General features: G+C 53.1%; 17 protein-coding genes across 17 annotated transcripts; 8 read left to right on the top strand and 9 right to left on the bottom strand.

Moving 5' to 3' along the window:
• Nucleotides 1-111: 111 nt before the first annotated feature.
• Nucleotides 112-1,587, bottom strand: FIBRA_04505 (uncharacterized protein; the record flags this gene model as incomplete). Its single annotated transcript, XM_012326300.1, has 11 exons — nucleotides 112-401; nucleotides 462-537; nucleotides 591-667; nucleotides 721-858; nucleotides 913-984; nucleotides 1,039-1,147; nucleotides 1,196-1,220; nucleotides 1,274-1,285; nucleotides 1,334-1,399; nucleotides 1,456-1,476; nucleotides 1,535-1,587. The coding sequence occupies 11 exons, from the start codon at nucleotides 1,585-1,587 to the stop codon at nucleotides 112-114; spliced, it is 939 nt and encodes a 312-aa protein (XP_012181690.1).
• A 294-nt stretch (nucleotides 1,588-1,881) lies between these two features.
• Nucleotides 1,882-3,023, top strand: FIBRA_04504 (uncharacterized protein; the record flags this gene model as incomplete). The annotated part of the gene is made up of 5 exons (XM_012326299.1): nucleotides 1,882-1,906; nucleotides 1,968-2,013; nucleotides 2,066-2,117; nucleotides 2,169-2,383; nucleotides 2,438-3,023. The coding sequence occupies 5 exons, from the start codon at nucleotides 1,882-1,884 to the stop codon at nucleotides 3,021-3,023; spliced, it is 924 nt and encodes a 307-aa protein (XP_012181689.1).
• A 100-nt stretch (nucleotides 3,024-3,123) lies between these two features.
• On the bottom strand, nucleotides 3,124-3,811 carry FIBRA_04503 (uncharacterized protein; the record flags this gene model as incomplete). The annotated part of the gene is made up of 2 exons (XM_012326298.1): nucleotides 3,124-3,692; nucleotides 3,742-3,811. 2 exons carry the CDS (start codon nucleotides 3,809-3,811, stop codon nucleotides 3,124-3,126), a joined length of 639 nt encoding a protein of 212 aa, XP_012181688.1.
• Nucleotides 3,812-4,077: 266 nt separating this feature from the next.
• On the top strand, nucleotides 4,078-4,608 carry FIBRA_04502 (uncharacterized protein; the record flags this gene model as incomplete). The annotated part of the gene is made up of 4 exons (XM_012326297.1): nucleotides 4,078-4,105; nucleotides 4,171-4,302; nucleotides 4,367-4,440; nucleotides 4,465-4,608. The coding sequence occupies 4 exons, from the start codon at nucleotides 4,078-4,080 to the stop codon at nucleotides 4,606-4,608; spliced, it is 378 nt and encodes a 125-aa protein (XP_012181687.1).
• Nucleotides 4,609-5,160: 552 nt separating this feature from the next.
• Nucleotides 5,161-6,033, bottom strand: FIBRA_04501 (uncharacterized protein; the record flags this gene model as incomplete). Its single annotated transcript, XM_012326296.1, has 3 exons — nucleotides 5,161-5,265; nucleotides 5,335-5,492; nucleotides 5,547-6,033. 3 exons carry the CDS (start codon nucleotides 6,031-6,033, stop codon nucleotides 5,161-5,163), a joined length of 750 nt encoding a protein of 249 aa, XP_012181686.1.
• Nucleotides 6,034-6,589: 556 nt separating this feature from the next.
• On the bottom strand, nucleotides 6,590-7,562 carry FIBRA_04500 (uncharacterized protein; the record flags this gene model as incomplete). Its single annotated transcript, XM_012326295.1, has 4 exons — nucleotides 6,590-6,908; nucleotides 6,964-7,169; nucleotides 7,220-7,372; nucleotides 7,428-7,562. 4 exons carry the CDS (start codon nucleotides 7,560-7,562, stop codon nucleotides 6,590-6,592), a joined length of 813 nt encoding a protein of 270 aa, XP_012181685.1.
• Nucleotides 7,563-8,340: 778 nt separating this feature from the next.
• Nucleotides 8,341-9,245, top strand: FIBRA_04499 (uncharacterized protein; the record flags this gene model as incomplete). Its single annotated transcript, XM_012326294.1, has 4 exons — nucleotides 8,341-8,422; nucleotides 8,470-8,580; nucleotides 8,635-9,013; nucleotides 9,089-9,245. 4 exons carry the CDS (start codon nucleotides 8,341-8,343, stop codon nucleotides 9,243-9,245), a joined length of 729 nt encoding a protein of 242 aa, XP_012181684.1.
• Nucleotides 9,246-9,901: 656 nt separating this feature from the next.
• Nucleotides 9,902-10,823, bottom strand: FIBRA_04498 (uncharacterized protein; the record flags this gene model as incomplete). Its single annotated transcript, XM_012326293.1, has 5 exons — nucleotides 9,902-9,946; nucleotides 10,001-10,231; nucleotides 10,305-10,470; nucleotides 10,537-10,658; nucleotides 10,713-10,823. The coding sequence occupies 5 exons, from the start codon at nucleotides 10,821-10,823 to the stop codon at nucleotides 9,902-9,904; spliced, it is 675 nt and encodes a 224-aa protein (XP_012181683.1).
• A 219-nt stretch (nucleotides 10,824-11,042) lies between these two features.
• FIBRA_04497 (uncharacterized protein) lies at nucleotides 11,043-12,825 on the top strand (the record flags this gene model as incomplete). Its single annotated transcript, XM_012326292.1, has 9 exons — nucleotides 11,043-11,075; nucleotides 11,127-11,700; nucleotides 11,753-12,045; nucleotides 12,107-12,275; nucleotides 12,324-12,392; nucleotides 12,444-12,499; nucleotides 12,576-12,612; nucleotides 12,687-12,704; nucleotides 12,764-12,825. 9 exons carry the CDS (start codon nucleotides 11,043-11,045, stop codon nucleotides 12,823-12,825), a joined length of 1,311 nt encoding a protein of 436 aa, XP_012181682.1.
• Nucleotides 12,826-13,540: 715 nt separating this feature from the next.
• On the bottom strand, nucleotides 13,541-14,665 carry FIBRA_04496 (uncharacterized protein; the record flags this gene model as incomplete). The annotated part of the gene is made up of 4 exons (XM_012326291.1): nucleotides 13,541-13,668; nucleotides 13,717-13,785; nucleotides 13,834-14,083; nucleotides 14,153-14,665. The coding sequence occupies 4 exons, from the start codon at nucleotides 14,663-14,665 to the stop codon at nucleotides 13,541-13,543; spliced, it is 960 nt and encodes a 319-aa protein (XP_012181681.1).
• A 184-nt stretch (nucleotides 14,666-14,849) lies between these two features.
• On the top strand, nucleotides 14,850-15,554 carry FIBRA_04495 (uncharacterized protein; the record flags this gene model as incomplete). Its single annotated transcript, XM_012326290.1, has 3 exons — nucleotides 14,850-15,183; nucleotides 15,237-15,375; nucleotides 15,428-15,554. 3 exons carry the CDS (start codon nucleotides 14,850-14,852, stop codon nucleotides 15,552-15,554), a joined length of 600 nt encoding a protein of 199 aa, XP_012181680.1.
• A 112-nt stretch (nucleotides 15,555-15,666) lies between these two features.
• FIBRA_04494 (uncharacterized protein) lies at nucleotides 15,667-16,788 on the top strand (the record flags this gene model as incomplete). The annotated part of the gene is made up of 5 exons (XM_012326289.1): nucleotides 15,667-15,783; nucleotides 15,836-16,078; nucleotides 16,143-16,211; nucleotides 16,270-16,603; nucleotides 16,634-16,788. The coding sequence occupies 5 exons, from the start codon at nucleotides 15,667-15,669 to the stop codon at nucleotides 16,786-16,788; spliced, it is 918 nt and encodes a 305-aa protein (XP_012181679.1).
• A 210-nt stretch (nucleotides 16,789-16,998) lies between these two features.
• FIBRA_04493 (uncharacterized protein) lies at nucleotides 16,999-17,737 on the bottom strand (the record flags this gene model as incomplete). Its single annotated transcript, XM_012326288.1, has 4 exons — nucleotides 16,999-17,018; nucleotides 17,074-17,347; nucleotides 17,403-17,480; nucleotides 17,537-17,737. 4 exons carry the CDS (start codon nucleotides 17,735-17,737, stop codon nucleotides 16,999-17,001), a joined length of 573 nt encoding a protein of 190 aa, XP_012181678.1.
• Nucleotides 17,738-18,466: 729 nt separating this feature from the next.
• Nucleotides 18,467-19,874, bottom strand: FIBRA_04492 (uncharacterized protein; the record flags this gene model as incomplete). Its single annotated transcript, XM_012326287.1, has 8 exons — nucleotides 18,467-18,797; nucleotides 18,853-18,893; nucleotides 18,953-19,020; nucleotides 19,074-19,093; nucleotides 19,148-19,256; nucleotides 19,324-19,373; nucleotides 19,424-19,614; nucleotides 19,665-19,874. The coding sequence occupies 8 exons, from the start codon at nucleotides 19,872-19,874 to the stop codon at nucleotides 18,467-18,469; spliced, it is 1,020 nt and encodes a 339-aa protein (XP_012181677.1).
• A 686-nt stretch (nucleotides 19,875-20,560) lies between these two features.
• FIBRA_04491 (uncharacterized protein) lies at nucleotides 20,561-21,523 on the top strand (the record flags this gene model as incomplete). Its single annotated transcript, XM_012326286.1, has 4 exons — nucleotides 20,561-20,757; nucleotides 20,822-20,957; nucleotides 21,015-21,117; nucleotides 21,183-21,523. The coding sequence occupies 4 exons, from the start codon at nucleotides 20,561-20,563 to the stop codon at nucleotides 21,521-21,523; spliced, it is 777 nt and encodes a 258-aa protein (XP_012181676.1).
• A 141-nt stretch (nucleotides 21,524-21,664) lies between these two features.
• On the bottom strand, nucleotides 21,665-22,081 carry FIBRA_04490 (uncharacterized protein; the record flags this gene model as incomplete). The annotated part of the gene is made up of 1 exon (XM_012326285.1): nucleotides 21,665-22,081. One exon carries the CDS (start codon nucleotides 22,079-22,081, stop codon nucleotides 21,665-21,667), a length of 417 nt encoding a protein of 138 aa, XP_012181675.1.
• A 393-nt stretch (nucleotides 22,082-22,474) lies between these two features.
• FIBRA_04489 (uncharacterized protein) lies at nucleotides 22,475-23,263 on the top strand (the record flags this gene model as incomplete). The annotated part of the gene is made up of 1 exon (XM_012326284.1): nucleotides 22,475-23,263. The coding sequence occupies one exon, from the start codon at nucleotides 22,475-22,477 to the stop codon at nucleotides 23,261-23,263; it is 789 nt and encodes a 262-aa protein (XP_012181674.1).
• Nucleotides 23,264-23,391: the final 128 nt, after the last annotated feature.

Here is a 23,391-nt window from a genome sequence, read left to right as displayed (position 1 = left end):
AAGAACCCCGAAGGAGATTGAGAACCTTGTTTTTATATTCAGTGCCACTTGAAAGTCCAAAATCCAGATCCAGTACACATGGTAAGTTATGTCACAAGTAATCACCGTGTATCATAGAGCAGGCTGCACGGATTCGGCTACCTCGTCGTCCTTCCACAGCTCATGTCCTTGCTCGTCTCTCGGCGCGGTCTCATTTGCCAATTCGCGCAGCTCACTGTCTGACAAAGACGTTGACTGTGATTCGCCACGTTGATGAAGAGGGAGGAGCACCTCGCGTTTAACGCGAGGGGAGTATGGGCGATGTGAGAGCTCAGAAGCGAGTGATGGATAGTACTGACGGTACGCAAAGTATGCGCCAGCAATGCCGAGCAAGGCACCTGCGATCACATCTGTCGCGTGGTCTGCACAATGATATAGACTCAGCTTGGTAGTAGATGTTAATTTAGATAATGGGTACGCACGACGATAGTCCATGGTTCGGGAGATGGCCACGAGGGCAGCGACAGAGAGTGGCGTAAGAGCGGCCCATACCTTCGGCTGATTGCACCGCTTGAGACATGGAAAGCGGCGCATTTGACTGAAGGACGTACCGCACAACCTCTGCGGTCGAAGAGATGGATTTTCCCAGATAGGTAGAAAGACAGGAAGCCAAGCCCGGCGAATGACACTGGTGGGCGACAGTTAGACAGAATGAAGCTCGCTTGGATGAATTGATCATACAGCTGGCATGTCCACTTGGAAAACTTTTCCAGCCGTCCCTCATCAAATAGCTATCCGTCTGTGTGCAGATCGCGTATGTGGACAGACCATAAGGCGGGTCCACAGCGCCGGCTTGAGGAATGCATCGTGCAATCAAGTCTACAACATACAAAATAGGTTCTACCTCATTATAATCGCAAGCGAATAGCATACCAGGTCGTGGCCGACCCACAGTTAGCTTGACGAATTCAGTTATAGCTCCAGTTAGAGCAAGACTCAAGACGACTACACAGAGTTCATATCAGCAATGCAGTATATTTGCGAACAAATACGACGCACGTCCAAGCGTACTATTGTGTGCATCCCACCAAGAGCGTAGGGTAAGATAGTTGATGACACATTGAAATGCGAATGGCGCAAATCCACAAAGCATGTACAACGCGACTGGCTAGATGGGATGAATTGTTATGCGCCTGTACGAGAAGACTGCACATACCGGGACGCGTTCATGGACCGCATAGCTTGGGACAGTGGATCAGCAGAAGACAGTAATCGAACACTCGGTAGATCTCACGGATGGTATAAGCTGATGTCCCATGTCAGACTCTTCGTAGCGGTGAGAGCGAGTGCTTACCTCGAGTCTTGCAGAGAGAAGTCACGCTTGAAACCATTAACCTCATCCACTGCGATGACTAATATACTGTTCGGACATAAATTGACATCAGCTGCAAGAGGATTTAAAAACTTAAAGCATACCCAAGAATCGCGGTGACGGCCCTGTGCAACAGCCATACATTGACATGGATTTTAATCATACATGCTCAATAGGACTCACCAATCTGGCGCGTAGGAGTGGATGAGCTGGCGCCGCCTCCTGCTGTCCGTCATGGAGAAATTCATTGCCGGGAGATAGTGGGAGGGAGCACTGGAGCGGTCAGAGAGGCTGGAGCTCTTTATGTACAGTCGTCTGTCACTCGAAGCGAGAGCATTCCCACTCTACGCCAAGTCTTGCAGCCTCGACATATTATTATTAAAGACAGACTGTGTGATCCTACTGGAGGCTGTAGGGAGGAGAGTGGGAACGTTCATCATCGACCCCGAAACATCCGCCTCAGCTCGTCCACAGCCCTCCCCCGATCACTCTCTTGCCGCATTTACCTTTCTGCACGCCCAGTCCACGACATGAGCAGTTTCGAGTGGAAACAAGGTACGCGTACAGCTCACCACTCGTCTCGCTGGTTCGCTGAAGCGGTACTTCGAGGGGTCAGAACATGATGACCTGCTGGAAGAGGTCGCATCGACAGATGTTGTTGAGTATGGCTCACGCTCTTGTTCATTCAATAATGCTCTAAGGCGTCGGGCGTAGTATCTCCAAATGGACATTGCTGCGAGATATCATCAAGTACAAAATCGACAAGGTAGGTCCGGCCCACTCGCATGTACAGCTATCTTCATGACATCCCTCTCAGAATGTGTCACTCTTTCTGTCGGGCGAGATCAAGAGGGAGTACGAGAAGACCACGGTTATAGCTGCACCGTGCCCTGGTGGTCTCAAACTTCCGCCCTTTCCCCCTCGTTTGCGTGACACTGCAGGTCCGAACGAAATCCCCAAAAATGCATTGAATGAGAAGGAGGCTGCGGAATACAGGGATGCAATTTTCACGCAACTAGACGACTTTGACCAGTGAGCCAATCTCATCCACTTCACCATTGGTCACTCAGCCGGTGTCTTCAATAGAAGTCCACCGTTCACAATTCAACGCGTCTGCGAATTGTGCATACGCCCCACCGAACACTACAAGCAACTGGGCAAGTATCTCCGTGCAGTAGAAAGATCTATTCTTGTCACTTCGACATGGGACGCATTTCCTGTTCCTACTGAAGCGTCGAGTAGCCGTGCAGGCGTGAGCCAAATGCCTATCGGGATCAACCCCCTTTCAATACCTGCGACACCTATCTTCTCGCCTATCCCTTTCCTGCACGAAGACGCGCGACGATCCAGCTCACGAAGTCCTCCACCAAGCCCGCTCGTCCTGCCCGCCATGAGTGCAGGAGGTGCAGCAGTCATGCCCATTGCAGGCGCAGAAGGGCCAGAACAAAAAGCTTTAGGCTTGGTGGACGAACTTGACGATCCCAGTCCGGGGCATCTGAGCGACCATCCGCAGCCTTTGACTGCAACGACTACGGTCACCTCAAAACCTCTTTTTGGGAGCTTAGAACAGCGGTTTGTGCGGGCGAAGATCGAAACAAGCGGCGAAGGCGAGAAAATCCGGACAAATGAGAGCAAGCCGGATGATAATGATAATAAAGCAGATGGGGCGTAGATAATGCGTAGTCCTTCCCCGGTGGCTGGTATCTTGGACGAGAATATGACAGTGTATCATTTGACATGCTGCCACGTGCAGACAGATTGCTTTGATTTTGTCAGGTAAAGTCTCTTTTGATTTTCTCGAGCATCACATTCATACGCAAACGCATGTCGGGCTGTCCCCGGCCACGGCCTCGCTGAGAACTGGCCGCTCCCCTGCCACCTTGTCCGCGACCGCGTCCTCTGCCACCAGCCGGGGCATCGGCACGTTTCATATCGGAGCCACGGCGACGGTGGAGAGGATCCGATTTGCGGGTGTGGAGAGACGATCTCGAATAAGCCTGGCTTTGCAGTTCGCGTAGTGTTGGCTGCCGTCCTGGAGTATCTTCGCGAGGCGATGCTTTTTTTGCCGGAGGCTTGCGCGGCGACGAGCGATCCTCGGGCTCGTCTTCGCTGCTCTCATTTTCATTACCGCTTTCTTCCTCAATGGAAACAGTAGGAGCAGCATTTACTGGTTCAGAAGATTCCGCGTTGCTAGACTGTGCCTTCTCTTCCTGCTCATCAGTGCTCGCGACCAAGTCCGCCAATCGTCGTCCCTTGGATTCGAGGCCCTCTTTACGCTTTTGCGCCTTCCATTGGCTTTTTATTTTTTGTTTCTCGACCCAGGAGCGTTTGAGCTTTTTGGCTACAAAGGCGATGAGCCGGCGCAAAGGATCAATGCACATGATACATACCGCGGTCTGTCGGGAGGTGTCTGAAAGTCGGTGGTTTTCTCTTTTGGGCGGTGTCTGAAGCAGAGGCCATGGCTATGCGATGCGCGTGTTGTCGAATAAGGCGGCACAGCAACGAGTAACGGGTCCGACTTAAGACGGACGGGGGAGAGCTGGTCCGCGACGAGATTACGCCGTTCGGCTCTTGCCCGTGGAAGATCTGGCGATTACATAACTTTGGCTATAAGACCCACTCGAGCGTCACTCAGTCAGCTTCACGTTTCTCTGTACGACAAGCAATCCCCACTCAGTTCCTTTCTATCTTCCAAACCCCTTCTCCATATTCTCTACGACCGTCGCATGAGCGTGCAGAACCTCAACACATTCGGTGCGTGCAGCGTCGTCCTCGTGCAGAGGCGCTTATCGATGATGCCTTTGCACTGTGTTTTGCAGACCCCTTCGCAGACGAGGGAGACCCGCTCGCCAGCAACGCAGACGTCGGATCTCAGCAGAACTACATCCACGTTCGTATCCAGCAGCGAAACGGACGGAAGACGTTGACGACTTTGCAAGGTCTACCTAAAGGTACGTGGATGCAGTGCGGAGGCGCCGTGTTCCTAGGCAGCTGACTCGGGTTTCGCACTCCCAGAGTACGATGCAAAGAAGCTCCTGAAGGCGTTCAAGAAGGCATGTCACTCTGAAAGAGAGCGGTTAGCGTGGCATGTAACTAACTCCTCCCCCTGCTAGGAATTCGCTTGCAACGGCACCCTCGTTGAGGATGAGGAGGCCGGTCAGGTTATTCAGCTCCAGGGTGACCAGCGTTTGAAGATATCGAATTTCCTTGTCGAAGAAGGCATTCCGAGAACCACGATCAAGATCCACGGTTTCTGATTAGTTTGCCATAATTTTGAGCAGTTGTGCATAATGTCGTCTGTTTTCTCCAGTTCGCTTGATGCGCTCGTCCTATCCCTTTTTTCACCTAATTTTCCTTTTGTCTCTCCACATGTCCTTCAATGGATATCTCGTTTTCGTCTAGCGCCTGTACTGTTATGTGTCCAATACTCATCGGACTTCCATGGTGTGTACCATTTACAGCCACGATCGTCGCTCTAGATTCGAAGGATCATCGAGTGAAAGAGCTATATGGCATATCTATGCGGACATTACAAACAGTGAATGGTAGTTCGACTCCGCGATGACCATTATGCGAACGTAGATCGGATACTATTGGACCAGCTCACTAAGATTTGTGAGCGGCTGCTCTCGCCAAAATATACAGCGATATCACTAATGCAGCAATGGTGCACCTCGGAATTGGTGACGGACTATTTGATCTTGTCCAGTGGTCTGAAAGGGGAGGTTAAGCTATTACGCAACAATTCGGAAACACGCTCGTACCTGTTAAATCCTCCACGTCTGTAATTCAAAGAGACGTCAATCCTTTTAGTTTGCAAGTTGTATATATGCGCACCGATTCATGTATTGGCGCCATGTGCGCATCTTCTTGACCTGCACGTTACCTTCCTGATTCCCCTCGACGTGTTTGCCCTGTATCGACAGACGAGTGCAGTTCAGCGATGAAAATTTCCCATGGGACATGCACCAGCCATCACGTACCTTGGTGGTCCCAAACCCAGAAAGCCCCATCATGGCCATCATGGCCTCGTCGTCGTCGTTCACCGTCTCCATTGCTTCGCCCTCTTCGCCGCTCTCCAAGCCCGCCTCAGAATCCTGCCGCGGCTGCACACTGGCTGGCTCCTCTGAGCCGCCCGTAGCTGCAACACCCGATTAGACCGCTACGAGCACGACGGCGGATCACACAGACGCACCAGAACGCGAGGCTGCCTGCTTGCTCTCCGACGCTACAGGGACGGCACGCCCGTCCGCATGTCGCCCATCACGCTCGCCCGTCCGCACGTCGGGCTCCCGCTCCCCCGCCCTCATCCCTGCCTCCCGCGCCCTATCCCGCTCCCTCTCCAGCGGGGCGGACTCCCTGCGCGCGTCCCGCCCGCGGTCATAGTCCCGCCTGTCTCGCTCGTCCCTCCTCCGCTCGTGCCTGCCGTCGTCCCGTCCGTGGTCACGCCTGTCTGCAGGTCCCCGCGCACGCGCACAGTTAGCATGCAGAATCGCGGATACGTATACACATGCGGAGAACACACCGGGTGCGCGCCTGTCCCTCTCGCCGCCGCGGCGTGCGGGGCTCCTCGACCGGCTCCTGCGTGGTGCATCGCGGTGCCGGCTGTAGCGCTCTCTGTCCCTGTCTCTGTCGCGCTCGTCGCGCCCGTCACGCCGGCGGTAGTCGTGTCGGGAGGACATTTGGGCGAATTGGGGTTGAGGTGGGAGGAGGGTCGCTGTGGCTGAGGTGCGCCACTTGCACTTTCCGCCCGTTTTGGAAGGCGAGATGGATGTGGAGCGCTCACACGCGCTGCCGAAACGCCAGAGCTTTATGCATATATGATCGCCAAGCTAGGGCGGTAGTAGTCCCCTTACAACGGTCTTTCGGAAGATGCGCACTGCTGAATCTCCAGAAAAGTTCAACTGAGATCTGCGCAGCAATATCAAGAAAGGACGAGCAAATTCCACATTATGAATGATCTACACGTGTACAGAGCAGTTCCGCTGACGGAACCCAATACAGACTGAATGAGGAGAGTAGATCGAAGAATTGGGACACAGCATTAATGCAGGAATCTATGAGTACAGCAGATCGTCGTAAATGCAAAGGTCGCAAGGGGGGATAGTGAGAAAGGATATTAAAATCAAGCTAGTGAACGATGCGCATAGAAAGAAATCATGAGAAGGCGTGAAATGTAGTCGTCATGTTTTGGTATGCTCCGAACAGATTGTGCGCGAGGCTCAATCAGCTACACCTTTAAGCTGCCACTGGGGGCTTCTCCGAGACCGCAGTGCCCGTGGACCTGCCGGAAGTGAAGCCGAAGGATGCGTAGTCAACGCCACTGAGATGCCAGAGGAAGAAGAAGAGGAATACGGGGCCGGCAAGGACGTCGAGGATACCGTACCAGATCATCTCCGATGTAGGGGAGATGACGTTGCCGCCCTCGGAGCACGCCCAACAGATGGGGTAGGTGATGAGCATGAATGCGAGGAATCCAGCAGACTGGAGGTAGCCAGGGCGCAGGGCACCGCTGCCGGGGAAGGCAGTGTTCGAGCCATGCCAGAGTAGCACATACCTGAAGGAGAACTGATAAGCAAATTCCATCTGTGCAATAAGATGAAGGGACATACCAGACGTAGAAGAGGGCGAAAACACCAAAGACAAAGTAGCCCCACTTGTAGGTGCTGTGAACGAGAGCACCGACGAGACCGCAAATGACGACGACGATGGACATGAAGAGGGTAGTCAAGATGTCCGAGAGAGGGAGACCAGTGGCGAGCAAGACCTCGAGGAGGAGCAAGGGGAAGGTGATGAACCACTGGATGTAGCGGACATACTGCAGTACGGTTAGATGTTGTGTGTGTGCCAGTAGAGCAAGGGACATACCCAGATCTGGCGGGTAGGATCGCTGCCATGGCCACGGAATTCGACGGGAATGGGGGTAGCGCCGAGGTCAGAAGCCATGGAGAAGTAGCCGAGGGTAAAGGTGGCGAGGATGACGATGGCAATCTGGTGGAAGAGGCGGGTGCCACGAGGGCGCTAGAGAAGGGGAGGTGAGACGGAGGTGGATACGCTCGGAGGGGAAGAGGCGTACCATCAGATCCAGGACAATCATAACCAGAAGGGAGAAGGTGAAGATGGAGAAGGCGGCCCACAACCAATCTGAGCCATGGGTGGAAATGTGAAGGGTAGCATCGGGAGGGTTGAGGTTGAGGGCGTGGTTGGCCATGGCGGTGAAGAGGTTGGGAGGAGGTTAGGAGGAGGTTAGAGGATTAGAGATGAGCTGGGAGGCCACTCGGGGGCTAGCTGGTCTTGAGCAGAGACTTGATGAGCTGGGGAGTCGGGAGGAGGGTCATGGTATTTATAATGGGGAGGTCGGGGAGAAAGGGAATGGAGAGACACCGGGTAAGGACAGCCCGGACAAGGTTAGTCATGGGAGGAGGCGTGTTGTGTGAGCGATCGTGGTCCAGGCAGACGGGGCGGCGGCTTTCGTCAGCTTCGAAGGCTGGAGACGCGGACGCCGGGGGAGGCCATGGCGTCACTCTGACCGACGAGAGGGCCATCGGCCGCTGTGCCCGCCCTCGTCCTGGTCCTCTGTTCCCGGCTCCCTCGTCAGCGGACGGCCCGCCACCATCCTCCTCCACTCTGCTGCGTCAGATCTTCGTCGGCCGGGTGAACCATGTCTCGTTTTCATTCCACACACCTTCGACGCGGCACCTGTAACACCCTGAGGGAGGCCCCAGAGTGGTCCTCTCACAGGGCTAGAACAGAACCCACACACGCCGCAGACACGCGCTAGGTGATTCGGGAACCGTCCGAGCGAGAACAAAGACTGTGCTCCGAGCTCCGAGCTGGATGTTGCCAACAGCCCCCGGGACGTTTGCGGACTCGAGTTCAGCGCCGGAATCTTCCTTCCTCTGCTCCCAGTCTCCGTCCATTCGGCTCCCGCATTCCCACGCCTCCTTGCCTTGCAGTCTCAGAAAACAGCGAGTCTGCCTCCCGCCCGAATGGCTTCCTCCGCCCTCAGATGGGGCTCCAAAGCCACCTCCCAGGTCGTCCGCCAACTCCGTGAGCGGCCACGCGACGCAGGTGGGCACTCCACCTTTGCCCTTTCCTCGTGCTCACTCCAGACACAGCGCCTCCACCCGAGCCGACACATGTCCTGCTCTCCAACGTACCGCGAACGGCCACCCCTGCCGACATCCGCAGGTTGTGTGCAAAGCACAAGGCCGTCCATGTCTCTCGTGGTACGTCGACTGCCTTCCTGCACGCTGCTCTTCACCGACCGTGTTACTCCCCAGTTGCTATCGACTACCACCGCTTCACTCCGACCGGCCGCGCCTGGCTAACCATCACCAGCCCAAATTTCGCCCAGAATACTGCAAAGTCGCTTAACAGGAGCATGCTCGGCGCGTCCACCATCGCCTCGCACCCCGCAGATCCTAGCGCGAAGACTCGACCTCCCTTCAGGACACGCGGCACCAAGGGCCGCTTGGAGGCAGCGGAGCGTGGTCTCGTCATGGGCATGGGTCCGGACGGCGGCGTGTCCAATCAAGGGCGCAACGTCGTCATCTACGGTATGCCAGGCAAGATGACTCCAGAAAGCCTAAGGGAGTACCTCAAGAGTTTCAAGCTTGCCGGCTCCGAGGGCGGACAGAAGGAAATTATCAAGCTTGAAGTGTATGTGGTCTTCCCAGCTCGCATCAGTCAGCGGGCGCGATGCTGACCCTCCATCTCTTACTTTCGTCCTTGCAGCCCGGAGGTGCAGCGGGTCACGTTTATATCCCGATACTTTGTCCGCACGTCATCAATCTCGGAAGCCCACCGTCTAGTTCGCCGTGTACACATGACGTTCTTCCAGTCCGATATCCATGGCACCAGATATCCTATTCGCGCGCAGGTGCTATACTGATGACCTTCCAAAGCGAACGTTCGCGTCCCGGTGGACTGCACACACTGTACTGTACCATAATCCTGGTAATAATTGACATGTTCATAGAACATCCATTCAGAGAGTGGTTTACAAACCAGCGCTTTCTCCGACTCTAGACCCTAATGACACCTCAGTGATTTCCTCGCAGTTACGGGATGATGATGATGGAATGCACTCGAATGATGCGGGTTGTCACAGTACCCACGAACGAGTTCCGGAAGGACTTGGCTTGAATGTAGTCAGACTCATGAAGCGACTGAACGTCATTTCCCGTAAGACTGATGCGCGAGTGTCCACGTACGGAGCGCGGAGCACCCTCCCGGACGGGTATGTATGTGACAGAAATCCACATGTTGGCAGACACCACTTCAGAATAGAGCTTGCCCTGCGGTTCTGTACTCACGTCCGGACTGCCACATGGGAATGGAAGGGAAGGCATTGAGACCTTCCTTAATCTAGTAGCCTAGTCTGTTGGCATTTTCGCATTGTTGAGTGCCAACAACAGCATTCCCGCTCTCGGCCGCCGTTCTGGATTCGGACCGTTGCTCTGGCCTCATCCTTTAACACTGCTCGGGGAAAATTCGAAATTAACCACCGCGTATCGTACAACGTTGCGAGAAATGTAGTAAGATGATCTACATGCGCGCCTGGTCGTGGTCTTCCAAACGCGCGCGAGCACCCTAGAGACATCCATTCAGTTCTCCGCGGGCATACGAAGAAGGAAGCGAGCATACCGATCGAGCCGCGTCCCCCTCGTCGTCCGGGGACCGCGCACGCTTGAGAGGGTTGTCTGCGCTACCTGCTTCTTTCCAGTCGCCTCCGCCTCCCGCGACAGCCCCGGGACCCTCGTGTGCGTCCGCGTAACGCTCCTCGACCTCTCTGCGGCGTTCAATCTCGAGCCGCTGCGCCTGGGCGCCCCATCCACCACGCCCGGGGTCGTAGTCCTGCCTATGCTCGTCTCGCACCTGCGGCGTGGCACAAGACGTTGTGATAGACTGAGTCAAATGGAAGCCGCGAGTCGGACACGAGTGTGCGCACCTGACCACCGCTCTTCCCCCTGCCGAACTGTCTCCCCTCGCGGTAGCCGAGGTCGAGGTCACACCGGATGATGCGCTCGTCGAGCTTCGTGCCGCTGATGTACCGCAGACATGCCAGCGCCTCCGAGTGTGTGTAGTATTCCACGAAGCAGAAGCCACATGGAGTACTGCGTGTATGCCAGTATGCGGGGTAAGTTTGAGCATGTGAGGGGTCTGTCCAAGGGCATGCGCACCGCGTATTCCTGTCAAGACCCATGATGATACGTTTAATGCCCCCGCCCTCCTCCGGGCTGGTGCATTTTGAAAATATCTCATATATCTGTTCTTCTGTTGTATAAAAACTCAAGTTACCAATCTGACGCACAGCGTGTCAGCGGAATCGTGCGTATCACTTGAGGAGAACACACACATAGAGGGTCGATGACCGCGCGAGCATTTCATTTTGCTTTTGACGGTCGAGGCGTGCTTGCGAGTCCTTGTAATTTGAAGGCTGATCCAGAGGAGTGACAACGTGAGCCATGATGGATGTACCTAGCTCAGGGCATACAGCGTTCGGCCGTTTGAACACTGGACGGTTGACAGGGATATCTGGGTGGCGCAACTTTGCATACCTCTCCTGTCATGTGATCACACCCACGATGGGCGCTAAGCAAGCTACTGTGTACGCGTCGACGCGTCAGCTCGCACCGCGACTCGGACAACGACCAGTGTTTTCGGCTTTAGAAATCACGCTGCTACCATGGATGAAATTGGTATCGAAATTCAGAAACAGGTGCGTCTGCATAGCTCCTCTGGTGAACGATAATATGTACCACGCCCCAAGGAACCGACATTCGAGCATGTCGTGACAGAGAAAGCTGCGCTCTTTCAGGAACTCCAAGAGGAGGACCTGTATGTCAAATACAAGAAGCTAGCGCGGCATTTGGAGATGCTGGAGATCCAGGAGAGCTATATTAAAGACGAGCAAGCGAACCTCAAGCGCGAACTCATTCGTGCGCAGGAAGAAGTGAAGCGCATTCAATCCGTCCCACTGGTCATTGGCCAGTTCCTCGAGCCCATAGACCAACAGACAGCTATCGTGGGGTCGACAACGGGTTCAAATTATGTCGTTCGCATCCTCTCGACCCTCGATCGCGAACTCCTCAAGCCCTCGTCCTCCGTCGCCCTACACCGACATTCAAATGCGCTCGTAGACATCCTTCCACCCGAGGCGGACTCTTCCATTGCGATGCTTGGCAAAGAGGAGAAGCCGGACGTGTCATACCAGGACGTGGGGGGTATGGATTCTCAGAAGCAGGAAATTCGAGAGGCGGTGGAACTACCGCTAACGCACTTCGACCTGTACAAGAAGATTGGTATCGATCCTCCACGAGGTGTCTTGCTATATGGTCCACCAGGTCCGTTTAATTGTTCGACGCGCTACGTCTTCCTGTTCATAGCAATTTTCAGGGACTGGTAAAACCATGTTGGTCAAGGCGGTGGCGCACCATACCACCGCTTCATTCATCCGTGTCGTCGGCAGCGAGTTCGTGCAGAAATATCTTGGTGAGGGTCCGCGCATGGTCCGTGATGTCTTCCGACTCGCAAGAGAAAACGCTCCTGCGATCATCTTCATTGACGAGATCGACGCCATTGCCACGAAACGGTTCGACGCACAAACGGGTGCCGATCGTGAAGTACAACGAATCCTCCTCGAACTGCTCAATCAGATGGATGGATTCGATCAGGGGAGCAACGTGAAGGTGGGGGCTTTCTATCTGGGGTAGACAATCATTATCACAGCATTTACTTTCCTCCTTACAGGTCATCATGGCCACAAATCGTGCGGATACCCTGGACCCCGCGCTGCTCCGTCCTGGTCGTCTTGACCGGAAGATTGAGTTCCCACTACCTTCGAGGCGTGAGAAGCGTCTCATTTTCCAAACGGTCACAAATAAGATGAATTTGGGACCGGACGTTGACCTAGAGGATTGTGAGTCCTAGCGTCGCCATGCAACTGGCCGATCTAATTTATGCATAGACATATCGCGGCCGGAACGGTTATCATCCGCAGAAATTGCGTCGATTGTTCAAGCTGCTGGCTTGCAAGGTGAGACTCTCGCAGGCCGGAGTGCAGAATGGACGCTCATTCGCACATTAGCGGTTCGCAAAAACCGTTATATAGTCCTTCCAGTAGACTTCGAGGAGGCGTGGAAAGTGCGTTGTTTGCTATTATTTGGCGCCTATGCGTGCTGGCGTACAAATTCTGACCTCTTTCTTTCTTCTTCACCAGCAAAACGTCAAACGGGTCGACGAGACGCTGGATTTCTGTACGTCCGTTATTTTTCCGTTGCTGATCTCGTTCTCACATATCCAATTCTTTGAAGATCGGTGATAGTTGTAGGGCTAGTACTATTGGTGAGTTTGCTGTCCCAATGCCCACTCCATAAGAGCAACATTCTTACTGCTGCGCACTCTCAGGCTCCCCTTCTGTATTCTATCGGACAATTCCATTTTCTTCCTATTTCACACACGTCACTTAAGCATCGCTGGCGTTTGTCTTCTCAGCCGCTCTTTCACTTTAGCGTCTCACCACATTCTCCCATGGAGTGGCGCTCATTCTTCCGAGCGAGATGAAACAATGTCTACGGATGTCCCGTGCTTTATTTTGCCTCTCTATCCTGTTGATCGTTTGATCATTAGGCCTGGTTTCTAATCATGTCCGCATGGATGGAGTGGTTCACACGCGGGATACACGACTACTTCTGCGCAAGCAACAGTAGTCTGGGCTGTCGGATGGCCCGCTTATGTACATATAATGGTGCGTATAACGTTCGCTGACGCGTGCTCAATGTGCTGACGGTTTTTCTAGTCTTAAACGGGTAGTCTGTGCAATATAATCATATCTTGTGCCCATTGCTTCTGCTTGACTTCGCGGATTATCTTTCACAGTATTTTCGTTGCTCTCCAACACTCTGGGTGTCGTTCATTATTGCCACACGTACATCCTCATTTTATGGGAGCTAGAACGTCAGGTGCATTCGTCAGGATGTACTACCCGTCACCTTGGCGATCACTTTATTTCTGTTAGTGATCGAATACATTTGACGGTGACATTCAGTATGCGATAATATGTTGTATTCGGCCCCATGTTGATGTATGCATATTGGTATTACAAAGTTTCCGAATAAAATGATCTTTTCGTCACTAATGCATTGCTTGTGCCCTAGCTATTTGCTGGCACTTTCAAGGAGCGTTTCAATGCTTTGTGGGTTGGCCGAGTTCCGATGCCCTCTCAGTCGCAATTTGAATAGCGCGGGCGATGGTAGACCGTACTTTGCCGTCTTCTAATGCGAGGAGGCCAGCAATTGTGCAACCGCCCGGGGCTAGAAAAGGTTTAAGCGGACAAATCGTATGTTTAAGGTGAGACGTACTTGTAACAGAGTCCTTCAGCTGTGCAGGATGTATTCCCGATAATGTCATACGGGCAGCTCCTTGCAAAGCTAGATCGCCGTAAATCTTGGCACCATAAAACACTCGATGTCACTCACTTTGAGCAGCCAATTCGATTGCCTCAGCACGGGGTAAGCCCATCATCACTCCTCCGTCTGCCATAGCTTCCAGAAATATGCATGCAAAGGCAGGGCCGGAGCCAGAGAGTGCGGTACAAGCATCAAAGTGTTTCTCTTCGAGGAAACGACACCGTCCGATGGATGAGAAGATGTTCAAGATAATCGAGCGGTCAATCTCGAACGTGGACGACGGCGGGAGGGTGCTGACCACGGTCATTCCCTCGCGGATCTGTCGGATTGAAGTGATCGCATACATCTTTCAAATTATCCATATCAGTTTGGGTACGAAGGAACGGACTTTGGTAGGAGTGTTAGGCATAGCCCGGATCACTTTTGTAGCTGGGTAGACCAGAGCTGACATCTGAGCGATCGTCACTCCGGCAAGAATACTGATCAGCAGTTTCCCATCCAGTGCTTCCTTCATACCGGGCTCATTGAGGATGTCGTGTGCCTGCTGAGGCTTGCAGCTAACGGAAGCAGAAGGTAAACCACAGGGGGAAAGGTCGGACGAGAAGACCCACCACAGCAAAATGACATTGGACGCTTGGGCGGCCTTCACATTCTGTGACACTAGGACCTCCACTCTACATCCGACAGCATTCGGGGATGCGAAGGCGTTTCTGAGCCTCTTCGCGCTTTCTTCCCGGGTCACACAGGCTATAAATTGAGATGGAAGTGTTTCATCCTCCAGCCCGCGAGGAGTAGTGGTTCCAGGAGTGTGAGACTCCCATTTGGCGTGCTGGATAGGAGCGGCGGCGGCTGCTTTGGCGTCCAGAGTGGCAAGGACGCCTGAGGTTACCGCGATACCCATCGTTCCGCATCCTGGTCACCTGTCGGTTAGCGAGAGCACGATGCATAGAAATAGCGAAGAAAGACCTAGAAGGCAGAGTGTGTAGCCCATGGTAGCGAGCGCCGGCAAGGAGTTCCAAGCAGATCAGATACAGCGGAAATCTTATACACTGGCTGCGAGTGCAAGGAGCAAAGCAAGGGATGCCATGTCTCTCAGTCCACCAGCGTCCGAGTCAGCGACCGAGTCATTTCTCCGTCCGCGCACTAGTTCCACTACCTTCGTGACGGTGGGCTCTACCCGCTTTGACACTCTCGTCCAGGCCGTCCTATCCGATTCCGTGCTTGATGCGCTGCGCTCGCGAGGATACTCGAGACTCGTCGTCCAGTCCGGCAACTCGGATTTTGATGCGAGCTCCTTTGAGGCATCGGGGGAGGGGCTCACGCGCACTGCAGCAGATGGGATTGACATAGAGGTGTGGAAGTTCAGGCCCTCTTTGCAGGAGGAGTACGAGCAGGCGGGGTTAATAATCAGCCATGCCGGTACGAATGCGTTCCTCGACTGTATAATCTTTCGTTCCAGACCTCCTATGCAGGCTCTGGCACCATCCTCGATGTCCTTCGCCTCGGCAAGCCACTGATAGTCGTTCCCAACCCCACCTTATTGGATAACCACCAGCAGGAACTCGCCGACGCTCTAGCTGCGCTCGGACATCTGCAGTCTTCTACTGTCTCGTGAGCACTGTCATCCGCTCCAATGAATGATTTCTGATTCATGCTGCTGCAGCACGTTGTCTGAGACCATCCAGGGTCTGACAAACGTCAAACTGGTACCGTTTCCTCCGTTCAATGGTAGTAGATTTCGTGAGCTACTAGACGATGAGATGGGGTACAGCGAATCGGAGGCCCAATAGAGCGGCGCGCGGGATTTGTGCTTCTCTCCACCATCTCTACCCCCAGCCTGTCTTTGTTGTATTTTACCTGGCGACATAACTTATTTCCTGCTTCGTGCTGTTGTATTATTTGATGCCGACTGCTGTGACCCCCGTCATTGTCTCAGACAATCCGCAAATATATGAGGATGCTCATGTCCACGCCATCTACGAGGAAATTGCTCCCCATTTTTCCTCTACTCGATATAAGGTATAGCTACCAAACCGCAGGCCATACTCTCAGGATCTGAAAATAGCACTAGCCTTGGCCCGTCATCGCGCAATTTCTTTCTTCTTTACCGACTGGATGGATAGGACTCGACTCAGGCACTGGCAATGGCAAATACCTACCCTTGCCTCTGGAACGTCCGGGAAGTGTGTGGACCATCGGCCTTGACAGGAGTAGGAATTTACTAGGGATCGCCCGAAATGCAGGTGGAGGAGAGGCAAGTAGGGAGGTGGTGTGGGGTGATGTTCTTGGTCTGCCCTGGAGGCGCGGAGCATTCGTATGTGCGCCGTGGGTTTATTCCCCCATTCCTTTACCCTAACGACGTATGTATGCGGATATAGGACTACGCCATCTCGATTGCGACGATACATCATTTGTCAACCCATGCACGACGAAAGGTGGCGGTCCAGGTGTGTCATTTTGGAGCGGTCTATGGTCAACAGGCCACCGGTGTTTACTTCAAATCAGCGCATCATTGAGAGCATCTCACCAGTGCATGGCCGTGCCCTGATTTATGTCTGGGCCATAGAGCAAGACGAGCTTTCCAAACGAAGCATTCCGTCTGAACAATCCGACGAACTTAACGGTCAATCCAAAGGTCAGGACGTGTTTGTCCCATGGGTACTTTCCCAAATGTCCTCGAAACCGAAGCCATCGGCGAAGTCATCGAGAACGAGGAGCAATGGATCCGGTAGTACATATCAGGAAGAAGAAGCGGTCTCACCTTCGCCAGAAGATAATACAACTGGGACCTCAGAGAAGCCGGCGGTGTTTAACCGTTACTATCATATGTTTGCACAGGGTGAGTTATCTGGGCTAATTTCTGAAGCAGCGAACGAGCTCGGGCTAGTCATTGGTAGCCCTCACGAACTGAGGGTCGAGTCGCCTGATAGCAAACACATCCGAAACATGACGGGCATCGATATTGTGCAGGACGGTTGGGAGAGGTCGAATTACTACGTAGAAATCCGATGTTGGCGAAAATAGAAACGACTTCAACAAACGTGCATAAAGCGACCAGAGCAGTCGGTTGATTCTTCCATGTCTTCTATGCCAGGCAATTCGCGACATGTGTTGTAGTCAACTCGCATGTGTACAGAGAGCAAACAAATGCACCAGATCCCTTATCAATAGGGTTTTGGATATTGAGTGGTAGCAATCCGAAAGCTAATATACAGCAGGTAGAGGGCAGACAGCCTACTCGCTCGCAGCCATAACTGAATACAAATATAACGTTAGGCACAGACCAAGAGACATACTGAATATACTCACTGGCATTGATCAGATCACCTCCGCTCTCTTTCAGTACACGCACCGCCTTCGCGCGCGAACATCCGACCTGCTGGATGACAAGCTCAATGTCTTTCGGATCAACGCCAGTCTCATCGACAGGCCCCTCCTCGACGGCTTCAAGCTCAGGGATGTCATCGTCATCTTCCTGATCGCCACCTGCGCCAGATGTCTCGAGGCTGGGGACTCCCGTAGGGGCACCGGTGGCGAGTTGTTGCGCCGCCGAGAGTTGTGCTTGCGAGTTCATGTCCTCAATCTGTAGTTTAACATCAGCACCTACATTAAGATTTGTCTGATCGAACGCGACAAACCTTGGCCTCGCCAAAGACGATGTAGCAGTCGCTGTTGGGCGACTTGTACACGTCCGGCGACGCGATCACGAACAGGACCTATTGACAGTACTCTTCAGTCGATATTCCGGTCTGTAGATGATCGTGTAGCATACATTCTTTGGCCTCCGGAGGGTGACACGAGTGATGCCATGGACCTTCTTCAAGCCCAGACCGAGCAGAGCTTTCCTCGCCTTGCGCTCAGAGCGCGACTGGATCTTGTCGAGGGCAGCCTGAGATGTGGGGTCCTCGTCGTGGTCCTCGTGATCATGCTCGTGCTCAGAGTGGTCAGAGAGATCCTCGATGGTGGCGGACATCTGGGGAGATTCAGAGACCGTCAGTACATCCGAGCGGTCGGCAAGTAATCCATCCCTACAACTAATCACGACTAGGCCACATTTGACCCGAGAATCGACATAGGAGGAGATCAGACTCACCGTGAATTTTATGAATCAAGTAGAATTGAAGCCGAGCTCGACGTTGGCGACGATGAGGACAAGAGCGCTCCTACGCGTATAACCCTAACCCCATTGAACTATTCTTGAGCGCTCGACTGTGGGAAGCGCTGTATTCGACCTCCCGTTCATCATGGATGGCCGCCGCCACATTGCTATCATCCAGGAATTCATACACTGGCAGTAGTATTCTGGATCTCGACGACGCGCTATCTGCACAATTACTTTTCACGTGGCACAACAGTTCCAAGCATTATCCGAGGCCCAAGCTTGAGGTTGTCCCACTGCTGTACCTTCCTGCCACCATATGTATAATGTGATGACGCTCGCATCTTAAATTGAAAGTAGTGTCCCTGTGGCTGATCTTGAAATTTTGCACCCTCAATGACGTATCAATCTACCATTGGTTTCCATATGCCGGAGTGTGACAAATTGACAATGCTGGGGTACAGTACTTAGAGCTACACACAACATCGAGGATCTGCAATTGATACAAAATTACAGCTGACGAGGAAAATCCTCCGTCTTTTTCTGCCAGGCATGCTAATGTAGTCAAGCGAACGTTGCGATCACAATCTGAGCACGATGAGCTCAGACAGCTTCCCCAAAGTTTTCGCCCGCCAATTCCTGCTGTTTTTCGACGAAAGACCCTCCGTCGTCTATCTGGTCTACAGTTCGTGTGATAGTCACCGAGAGTGGCTGCATGGGAAATTGCTGACTGAATGTCAGAGATGAGTTTTGTCCCGACGCCCGCTGTTTGCTGGAATCTTGTGGATACAGGCCGTTATCGGACCAGCCAAGCGCGACGCGTAGGTTGATGAGCATGAACGCGATGCCGGACATAGGGCTCCATAAGTCGATCGCGATAAACTGGGCATTGCTCCGCACTTGGAAAAGGACGAAAAAGATCAGGTTCCAGACACTATCAGGCAGACTGTAAGCCCTGATTGACACAGGTAGTAAGGGCACTGTCGTACGTTTGTATCGCGGCGCTTTCCACTATTATAGCAAGGGCCCCCTAGTAGTCCAGCGCATTAAACCACACATAAATGTAGAGAATGCAAGCTGAACACTTACAAGTGCGCTATTGTTACGTAGAGGCTTCGCACGAGATCTACTGCGCCACACTCTCCACGAAATGAGCACTAGAGGTCATGTTATGTGACAAAAAGGCTCGCCAATAAAGATGCCTACGCACGAGAGCAATATACGTTCGTGCTGCGTATTTGCATGGGTCATTTATAGAACACAAACTTGGAAAAATCCACATACAGGAACGTGAATATGCAGTCAGCCGTGACCCATCGACCAGCATAGTCGGCATACACGTATTCGCCCATGGTAAACTCAGCGAACTGCAGGCAAACACCAATTCCGTTCGCTGTGATTGTTGAGAGGTTCTGTATTGAATCCAATCCGTGGAAAATAATGACAATGATCCAACTGACCAATCAGGCCCAACCAGGTAATCAATGGGGGGATGGCGACCCATTTATTTCTGGCCCAAATCACATATAACCGATAAATCTGGAATGACTCCCCATTCACGCGGCACCTTGAGGGAAAATAGGGACTTGGCTCACAATCATGGCATCAGATGCAGCGAGCGTAGCCATCAGCAGGCCTGACTTGACAATCTCGGAATCAAGCGCAAGGTTGGCATACACCCAAGTAGCCTGTGTACCGCCTTCATAGTTCACAAAGGCGTAGAAGAGCCTGTACACGGTCAATATCCAGTGCTGGGGGAAATTCAGCGCGAGAAGCGGGCTGAACGAAGAAAGATACTCACCCCAGTCACGGTGCAAAAAATGATATGAGCCACAACGAACATGGGAGCTTTGTATATCGACTTTGCAGGCAGTCCCAATGATATGAGTTTTCGCTGGCCACGCTGCACCAAAAAATAGACAGAGGAAGTGTAAAGCATGACGAACACGCCATAGAGAAAGCTCTCTATAGAGATGGTCGCCAAGTTGGCACTAATGAGCGACACGGCCATGACGCAAGAGCCTTGTAAAAAACGAGCGAATAATGCATGGGGCGACCGCGAAGGAGAAGTGTTCGGTATATAAATCGGGTTGTAGAAGTTTCGAATATCAAACAGGGGCTCGACGGGCTCTGCTCTGGTTTGGTCGTCATGAGCGAGATCTACTTATTATCAGGGCAGAAGTGAGACCGACCTAATACGATATCAGGCCATCGCGGCCCCGCGGGAAGAGGCGGGAAGGGTCGTCGCATGGCTCCGGCAGCGATCTGCACTAGAGTGGCGGTGGAATTTCAATGATGGAGATCTGGCAGGTACCCACCACTTCAAAGAGGCACGAGGATCCCATCAGTCCGATCACCCAAACGGCCGAGTCAAAAGCACGTAATTATTCAGCCGTTTCAGACTTGAGGATAACTGCCTAGTCGCCCGACGCCACTGCGCGGAATAACTGGAGTAAGTGGTGCTTGTGCTTCCGCCATCTCCGCAGAACCGTCACTGAGGTGGTGCCAAGTTCTCCCTTTAATGGAAAGAACTCGTTCCAATCCTCCGTCGAATGGAATCCCACAGTAGTCTAGACACTATGAGATTAAGAGCGTGTACGATCAGTCCGGCCGCCGCCAAGCTGCAAGCCTTATTATAGGGTCAAGGAACAGCAAGTTACCGTGGACTTTGGAGAAACATGATGCTGGGTCGACGTCATGTTGGCACGAGAGAAGCCTCAGCCTGCATATTTCAGCTCGCAATGCGCCCATAATTTCGTCTTTGAGATCATGGACAACGACACCAAAGCCAGTATTTACCACTCTACCCCGTACATGGCCGCCGGATCGGCGATGATGAGCTTCAAACCCATCAGCGCAATTCATCAGCATCTTTGCGCATTCCATGTGTACTCGTATGTTTTCCGTATCACATTGGTGGAATCGAGAAATCTCACCGCGTCACTTTATACAACACAGGCAGGATCGCACACGACACCTGGAAGCACACCATTATTGTACTCACCTTTCGCACGACTTTCACCAATGCATCATCTACGACTCGGACAAACCCAATGCCAAACTCATCGGAATTGAGTACATTGTGTCAGAGGAGGTCAGCGCTCGTCACATAAGCTGAACTCGGCGCCCCTATCTGACACATCGTCCAAAGCTCTTCGACACTCTACCCCAAGACGAGAAGAAATTCTGGCACTCACATCAATACGAGGTCGAAAGCGGTTTCCTGCAGATGCAAACCGTGGACCTTGTCCCGGGTACACACATTCCCCGATATGTACCGCGCACATACCCAAGGTGCCTGATGCCTCTTCACTTTCAGGTGTAGTCAACGACGTTGCCGAACAGCCTGCAATGCTTCAAATCCAGAAGACGTATGGCAAGACCATTCACACATGGCCTGTTGACACATCCCCGGACCTCCCTATCGGACCACCCAATATTATGGTCTCGTATACCACAGACGGCCAAGGTCCCCCGCCTGACTTTGTCAAGGCAAGAGACGAGAGGTGCGGGATGGACACAGACGCGAAGAGGAAGCTCAGAGCGGGTTACCTTCCTCCCTACAAGAAGAGAGCAGACGCGGATCAGTGGGAGAAGACTGGGAAGGGCCTGGTGTTCGAGCCGAAGGAGGTTGATTATAAGCCATACACAGGTCCGTGAAGTAGGATACAGAGAAAGTGTTAGATCTTGAGACGTATCCTATCCCATATCCGTTATGAACGAATGGTTCTAGATTCGAGGAGTAAGTCAAACGTTACGCAGAGATCGAAACACAAATGCTTACACAAATAGGATGAGACATCATAGACCGCAGTCCGAAACGCTGACCTCGGTCGCACTCGCTTCCAATCTGCCTGTGGACATCGAATCGAGTTTAATATACGCATCCTTCGAGATATTGAAACCGTCGTCCGTAGAGTCGATAACGAGGACAGCGACGGTGCGATTGTTGTACTCCAGCTTCCAACAAGTTCCACAGTTATCGGAACCGGATTTGGAGACAAGCATGGCGCCGCCTATGTTTGGAAATGTGGGGATGGAACCCAACGTGTCGAAACCCATTGACCGGAGCTTCGAGGAGCAAGCGACGGTATTAACGGATGAATCGTAATTGTCGTACACCGAGTCGTATGAGACGCTCAGATGATATTGTGCGGCAAGACTGGCGGGAAGCGCAGCAAGCAATGCGGCGGTGCGGAGGCCAATAGAGAAATGCATGCTGAGACGATGAGCGAAGAGTGGTTTAAGTGAATATGAAGTCAAGTTGTTTTAGCGAGCAAGTGGGACGACCCATCATTTTAAACAGAACATTGACTTCTGAATTCAGGCGCAGACCAGGATGCGAACACCAGATGAACGAGACCAGCGGCCAGCAACGGAATCACAGAAGGCTTTAGCATACAAATCAGTTAGAACTCGAACGGCACCACTAGCTGCAGCGGATTGAAGCCAGATATCGTCATCGTGAGGGATCATGTGTGTTATGTGTACTAGCACGAGTGCTGTGAGCAGGCTAAACGAGGTGACGGAGAGCATGCAGACATCGTGAGCCAGCCTCATGAGGGGAGGAGAGAAAGAAGTTGGCGCCCGATAATCCTGCCCTCTCCGGCCATGGCGGACGTCTCCCACCTTTCTCGCCCCCTCCGTCTCCTCCTCGAGTCCGCTCCTGAGGCACCCTCGCTCCAGACTCTCCTCACTGTCGTCGACTCCTTCGTCCTCGAGGTCTCCGGGTCTGTCAATCCTGGCCCCCTCCTTAAAGCACTCGAGAACGAGCTCCAGGTAATCCACGACGACCTCATTGACCATGCCGTCCTCAGCCAGACCGAGGTCTTCCTCGCCGTCCTGTATCACCTTCGGCCCATCCTACCACCCGCCTCGCTTATCTCGACATGGTACGACCTCGTCCTCCGCCCTGCGCTCCGCGAGCCGCGCCTTCCCATTCCATCCGTCGATCACGCGAAGGAGCTTGTGCTTGCCGCACTCGACTCGGCCACCGGAACGGACATCGGTGCGAAAGACGAGTCCGAGGAGGAGCGCGTGAAGGAGCGTGAGCGCCAGAGGGAGAAGGTTGGTGAGTTCCGCAGGCGACTGATGGACTTGTATCTCCTGGACGCATATAACGAGTGCTCGGGCGACGACGTGCTCGAGTGGGCGGAGCTAGACACAGAGCAACGCAACAAGAAGGCATGCTGGAAAGCGAATCTCGAGGACGTGCTCGTGAAGGCTGGCCTGGAGAGACCTCAGGTGCGTTCGCTGCGCACGATCGACCTTGCAGCTCCTTATGCACCTGCAATCGCAGGATTTTTTGACGGAAGTCTACCACTGCTTCTCGTCACCCACATCAAGGCTGCAACTTCTCATTCTGCTGAATGCATATACATCGCAGCCCGGTTTCCCTAAAGTCGCTCCCGTCCTCGCCGCACACCCGCTCATGACGAACATGCTGCACTCTCTTATTTTTGATGGTTCTTCTACTGTTGCGAGTGTAGAACTTACAGTCGTTACCAAGCTACTGCCCATATTCGCTG

Source organism: Fibroporia radiculosa (genome assembly GCF_000313525.1).
Source record: "Fibroporia radiculosa TFFH 294 genomic supercontigs, scaffold3160, whole genome shotgun sequence".
NCBI lineage: Eukaryota > Fungi > Basidiomycota > Agaricomycetes > Polyporales > Fibroporiaceae > Fibroporia > Fibroporia radiculosa.
The sequence above is the reverse complement of the archived record's forward strand: the minus strand, read 5'-3'. Positions and strand labels throughout refer to the sequence as shown.